Source organism: Arachis ipaensis, chromosome B10 (assembly GCF_000816755.2).
Source record: "Arachis ipaensis cultivar K30076 chromosome B10, Araip1.1, whole genome shotgun sequence".
Classification (NCBI taxonomy): domain Eukaryota; kingdom Viridiplantae; phylum Streptophyta; class Magnoliopsida; order Fabales; family Fabaceae; genus Arachis; species Arachis ipaensis.
The window spans coordinates 111,073,881-111,080,375 of NC_029794.2; the positions used below are offsets into that span (position 1 = coordinate 111,073,881).

The 6,495-nt window shown below is 37.7% G+C and overlaps 1 protein-coding gene across 8 annotated transcripts; it reads left to right on the forward strand.

Annotated features, from left to right (window-relative positions):
* Nucleotides 505–5,815, forward strand: LOC107623164 (pentatricopeptide repeat-containing protein At4g31850, chloroplastic). Of its 8 annotated transcripts, none has more exons than XM_016325331.2 (5): nt 531–739; nt 1,460–1,775; nt 1,913–5,269; nt 5,368–5,459; nt 5,628–5,815. In XM_016325331.2, the coding sequence occupies exon 3, from the start codon at nt 1,917–1,919 to the stop codon at nt 5,208–5,210; it is 3,294 nt and encodes a 1,097-aa protein (XP_016180817.1). In that variant the 5' UTR covers nt 531–739; nt 1,460–1,775; nt 1,913–1,916; the 3' UTR covers nt 5,211–5,269; nt 5,368–5,459; nt 5,628–5,815. The 8 variants fall into 8 exon arrangements, with proteins under 8 accessions (XP_020969448.1, XP_016180818.1, XP_016180817.1 ...); XM_016325330.2 differs by having other exon boundaries at nt 1,916–5,269; XM_021113788.1 differs by having other exon boundaries at nt 1,506–1,775; nt 1,916–5,269.

The following is a 6,495-nucleotide window of genomic DNA, read 5'->3' on the forward strand; positions in this document are numbered from 1 at the left end:
GATTTAATTTTTAAAACCTTAATAATTATCAAATACTAAAATTATCAAATACTTATTTAATTATTTTGCTAAAAACTTAAGCAAATAAAATAAAATGATATTACTATCAAGTTCTAAAAACTAGTTCGAACTGACTGTCGAACCAGTCAAATCGCGAACCAAAGAGAATGTCGGTTCAGATTAATGCCAAAACCGTCCAATCAGAAAATCGTTGTTAGGCCGCTAAATCGGCCAAAAACCGGTCGGTCGAACCGACCGTGAACCGGCCGATTTTTGAATTTTAAGCAAAACGCACCGTTTTGTTCGCTCTGGTTGCCTAAACGTGTGAACCCCTAACCCTTTAGCATAACGCCATAACCCAACGTCTCCCAATCCCAACCCACCCAACCCAGCACAGCGGCGCAGCAGTCCCTCTCCCTCCCTTCACCCTCGAGCTCGTCTTCCTGTCCCACCCAACCCAGTAACCCAACTCAGCAACCCATACAATGGCGCAACACTCCCTCTCCCTCCTTTCACCCTCGAGCTCATCCTTCCTGTCACTGCCGGCGAGCAGTCTCTATTACTTCTGTCCAGCCGCTGGACTGCTCCCGCCGCCGTCGCAAGTTGGAGCTTCGTCGCCGATCGTGCAGCTCTCCACCATCATCGCCGTTTCAGCTCGGGAAGCACCATCGCCGGGCTCGCCTCCTGCCTCCGTCGCGCACTTCTGTTCCACCGTCGCCGGCGTCACGTGGTTCCACAGGTCAGTTCTATGAACCGGTTCCCCATGTGTGTTATGCTTCTGCCTTCTAGCTTCTAGGTTTTTTTTTTGAAACAATAATTGTTGAATAACTAATTAATTATTGTTGATTAATCTGTGAATTTGTTATGGATTGAATAATTGTTAATTAATTTGTGAATTTGCATGCTGTTATTGGTTGAATAATTGTTGGCAGATTGGATTATATTGTTGTTAGATTGAATTTTGCTGCTGTTATTGCTGCTGTTACCCCTCTGTGTTATGCTTCTGCCTTCTAATTTCTAGGTTTTTTTTAAACAATAATTGTTGAATAATTAATTAATTATTGTTGATTAATCTGTGAACTTGTTATGGATTGAATAATTGTTAATTAATTTCTGAATTTGCATGCTGTTATTGGTTGAATAATTGCTGTTAGATTGGATTATATTGTTGTTAGATTGAATTTTGCTGCTGTTATTGCTGCTGTGATTGTTATTAGATTGGATTATATTGTTATTGGATTGCTGCTAATTTTTAGGTATGGATTATATTGTTATTGTTATTGGATGTTGGCATTTTGTGTTTGGTTGGTTTTGTTATTTGACTTTTGAGTTTGTATTTGAATGAGATCATAACATTGTGGTTTATGTAGTATTTTTAATTTGGATGATGTATTTATTTCTATTTTATTTATTATTTTATTATAAAACAATATTTTTGGTTGAACCACGGTCGAACCAGTTGAACTACTGAACCAGAGAGGTTTGATGACCGATTCGGTTTTCAGAACCTTGATTTCTATAGTTACTGATGACGTCGGCCGAACCGTAAAATATCCGTTGGTCCATTCACAATCTCACCTCACCTCACCTCACAGAGCATGATGCTATCTATCTATCTATCTTACTATCTATCTTGCTGCAAAATTATCCAAACCAAAGACGAAAACTTTTTTATAATTGGTCATCGACATGCCTGAATCTGCTTAGACATTGTAAAGCGTCTATGTCTGTGTCCCTGCTTCTGCACCTTCCATCCATTCATCCCTGCATAACAGGTTAAACCTCTTCTTTTGCTTTCATATGCACTTCAATTAAATTCATTCACTCCATTTGCTTCTTTTCTTCATTGTTTAGATAATTGTGTAGCTTTTATGGTCATCTTAATACTCTGTTCTTCAACCCTGTGTTCTAGCAGTATGTCATATTGTTGTGCCTTCGCTGACCCCAATGTCTATCTTCTGAGAAATAATGGGTTCTTGGGTGGAAGCAGTTCTGTGAAAGTGAAGATTTTGACTAATGGGTCTTCACTAAATCAGAAGAAACTTGGAAGAAGACAAGTGGGTCTTCATGCCTTTGGCACAAAGTGTGCACACGTGGTTGTGGAAAAACGCAAGAGAAAAATGGGAGTGTTCTCTGAAGAAGTTATTGGAGTTCTGAAGTCTATTTTGGATCCAAATTCTGCTCTTTCCTACTTCAAGATGGTTGCTCAGTTGCCAAATATTTTGCATACCACTGAAGCATGCAATTACATGCTTGAGTTGTTGAGGGCTCACATGAGGATTCAGGATATGGTCTTTGTCTTTGATGTAATGCAAAAGCAAGTTATTAATCGAAATTTGAATACGTATCTCACAATATTTAAGGCTCTTTCAGTTAAAGGTGGGATTCGGCAGGCGCCATTTGCACTTGGAAAGATGAGGGAAGCTGGTTTCGTCCTGAATGCTTATTCATATAATGGGCTGATCCATTTACTACTCCAACCTGGGTTTTATAGAGAGGGTTTGGAGGTTTATAGAAGAATGATCTCGGAAGGGCTTAAGCCTAGCATGAAGACATACTCAGCACTGATGGTAGCACTAGGGAAGAAAAGGGATACCAGAACCATTATGGATTTGTTGGAAGAGATGAAAACTTTGGGATTGAAGCCAAATATGTACACATATACCATATGCATTAGAGCACTTGGTAGGGTAGGGAAAATTGATGATGCCTGTGCGATTTTAAGGGAAATGGATGATGAAGGATGCGGGCCTGATGTTGTCACTTATACAGTTCTGATTGATGCTCTTTGTAACGCGGGGAAGCTTGATAAGGCCGAGGAATTATATACAAAGATGAGAGAGAGCCATCACAAACCTGATCAGATAACATATACTACTTTGATCGACAAGTTTAGTAACTGTGGCAACTTGGATATGGTGAAAAGATTCTGGAGGGAGATGGAAGCTGATGGTTATGAACCTGACGTGGTTTCCTACACAACATTCATTGATGCTTTATGCAAATCTGGGAGCATTGATCAGGCCTTTGCTATGTTAGAAACGATGAAGATGAAAGGAACTTTTCCAAATCTTCATACTTACAACACTTTGATCTCTGGACTTTTGAAGAGGAAAAGATTAGATGAGGCATTAGAACTTTTCGATAATATGGAATCTTTGGGCGTTGAACCTACTGCTTATTCATATGTTCTGTTCATCGACTATTATGGAAAGTCCGGTGATCCAGGAAAAGCTCTTGAGACCTTTGAAACGATGAAAAAGAGAGGAATTGCGCCTAGTATAGTAGCATGTAATGTATCTTTATATAGTCTTGCAGAAATGGGTAGGATCAGAGAAGCAAATGATATATTCAACGATCTTTACAACTGCGGACTTTCACCAGATTCAGTAACCTATAATATGATGATGAAGTGCTATAGCAAAGCAGGTCAAATAGACAAAGCCATAGAGCTTTTGGATGAGATGATAAGCAATGGGTGTGAACCAGATATAATTATGGTTAATTCGTTAATTTATATGCTTTACAAGGCCGATCGAGTTGATGAGGCCTGGGAAATGTTTGGGAGATTGAAGGATTTGAAGCTGGCTCCGACGGTAGTGACATACAATACTCTACTTGCTGGCTTGGGGAAAGAAGGAAAAGTCGAAAAGGTTCTTGAACTGTTTGGGAGTATGACAGAGTCTGGATGTCCTCCTAACACAATAACTTTCAACACACTCCTTGATTGTCTCTGCAAGAACGACGCAGTTGATTTGGCTTTGAAAATGCTATGCAGAATGACGATGATGAACTGTAGTCATGATGTTCTGACTTATAACGCCATCATCTATGGGTTGATCAAAGAAGACAGAATTAGTTATGCATTCTGGTTTTTCCATCAGATGAAGAAATCTCTCTACCCTGATCTCGTAACTTTGTGCACCCTCCTTCCTGGTGTTGTACAGTATGGAATGATAGAGGATGCTATCAAGATTGTCATGGAATTTGTTTATCAGGCAGGTTTAGAGAAAGGCAAACAATCCTTGGAAGAACTAATGGAATCCATTTTAGTTGAAGCGAAAATTGAAGATGCCATTCTATTTGCTGAAAGATTGGTAAGTGCTTCTGGTTTCCAAGATGACTGTGTAATATTACCTCTAATTAAAGCCTTGTGTAAGCGGAACAAGATCCTTGATGCTCAAAAATTATTTGATAAGTTCACCAAAACTTTTGGAGTTCGCCCAACCGTTGAATCATATAATTGCTTGATGGATGGGGTTCTTGGATCTAATATGACTGAAAAAGCTTGGGATCTTTTTGTGGAGATGAAGGATGCAGGTTGTCATCCAAATATTTTCACGTATAACTTGCTGCTCGATGCTCATGGTAAATCTGGGAGGATTGATGAACTCCTTGAACTTTTCAATGAACTGCAGAGTAGGGGATGCAAGCCTAATGCCATAACCCATAACATTATCATCTCTGCGCTTGTGAAATCTAATAGCATCAATAAGGCATTAGATTTGTATTATGAGCTCGTAAGTGGTGATTTCTCTCCCACTCCCTGCACTTATGGACCACTTATAGATGGACTTTTAAAGAGCAGGAGATTTGAGGAAGCAATGAAGATCTTTGAGGAGATGCTAGACTATCAATGCAAGCCAAACTGTGCTATTTTCAATATTCTCATCAATGGATTTGGGAAAGCTGGAAAAATTGATGTTGCTTGTGATATGTTCAAGAGGATGGTTAAAGAGGGAATAAGGCCAGACCTGAAGTCTTACACAATTCTTGTAGAGTGCCTATGCTTGGCCGGAAGAGTCGACGATGCCGTGTACTACTTTGAGGAACTAAAGTCAACTGGCCTTGATCCTGATAGAGTTTCGTACAATCTTATGATCAATGGGCTCGGAAGATCACGCAGGTTGGACAATGCTCTTTCTCTTTTCAGCGAAATGAAGTGTAGGGGAATTTCTCCTGATCTTTACACTTACAATGCATTGATTCTCCATCTTGGGATCATTGGAGAGGTGGACCTAGCCGGAAAGATGTACGAGGAACTGCAAGCAAGGGGTCTGGAACCTAATGTCTTCACTTATAATGCTCTCATTCGAGGGCATAGTTTGTCGGGAAACAAAGACAGAGCTTTCAATGTCTACAAGAAGATGATGGTACAGGGGTGCAGCCCCAACAGACAAACCTTTGCTCAACTTCCTAATAAATGCTGATTTCACTCACAGGATCATTCTGGTGCAAGCCTTTAATCTCAATGATAGAGGCCTTTAAGGTAATTATCAATATTTTTTACCAAGAAAATTTTTGACTACCTATGATAATGAGAATATTAGATATCTTGGTAACTTTATATCATTTTGGTTTCTTCAGGGATACTCTGCTCCTTTGCCTCATTGCTGTGTGTATATGTATTAATGTGCAAATTATTCACTTCATATGCTGGCAACTGCTGCTGATTAATGGTAGAAGTATTTAACTTGTGCAGACACAGTACTTGCTATGATTTTTAAGGACCAATTCTTTCTATAAGAACTATTGAGTATATTTCTGCCAGTTTGATAAATTTATTTTATGGTTATAATACAAACTAATTGTTTATGGTTACTTATTATCTTTCTATGCGATTGCAGGGATATGTGTAGATGGGAAAGGCATGAAGTTCGACTTTTGTGCAAAACTAAACCCGAGCAATTTAAAGATTTGTATATTTGAAATTGTAATCATATGTAAAGTGTAAAAGCAGTGTTAGATCAGAAATTGTAAATTGTAATAATATGCAATCAAATGAATATAAAAGGGTTTTCTTTTGGCTGAACAATATACACAACTAAACATGACTAAGTTTCCTATAATAAGTAGCCACTTAGAAGAACATTGAAAATATCGTTAATAGAAGTATTATTAAGAGTGGGAAAACATAAAAATGATATACAATTCAAATATTACAAATTTTCTTTTGATATATGTAATTATATTTAACACCGTTATGTGAGGCAAGTGATGACACATCATCTTAAATAATTTAGGGTTTTTTATTTATTTTTAGATTTTGAATTAAATTTCTTATGATTTCTAATAGAATTTAATAAATAATTAAATACTTGGAGTTGGGATAGTACTTTTATGTTTTCGAAGTTGAAAAAGTATTTTATGTTTTTAGGAGTTTTGGACTTAAAAAATAGTAACGCCCAAAGCTTCAGAATAATATGCATATGCACCAAGTTGCCGTTGCCGATATCTGTAAGCTTTAATTTTCGCTCATCAGCAAGTTGCAACCCTGTGATGTCACTGTAACATGCACCAAGTTGAAGTTAAATTAGATCTGAAATTCTATTTCACGATCAAGAAAAAAAAATGCATCTCCTGTATAGCCAGAAACCTACTCAGCTTTACAGATAAATAGATACTAAGAATGTGATATTGTCTTTTATATGACAAGTTGTAATTGACTTAATACCCTCATGTTGTATTCCATTAATAATAATAAAATAAAAATCT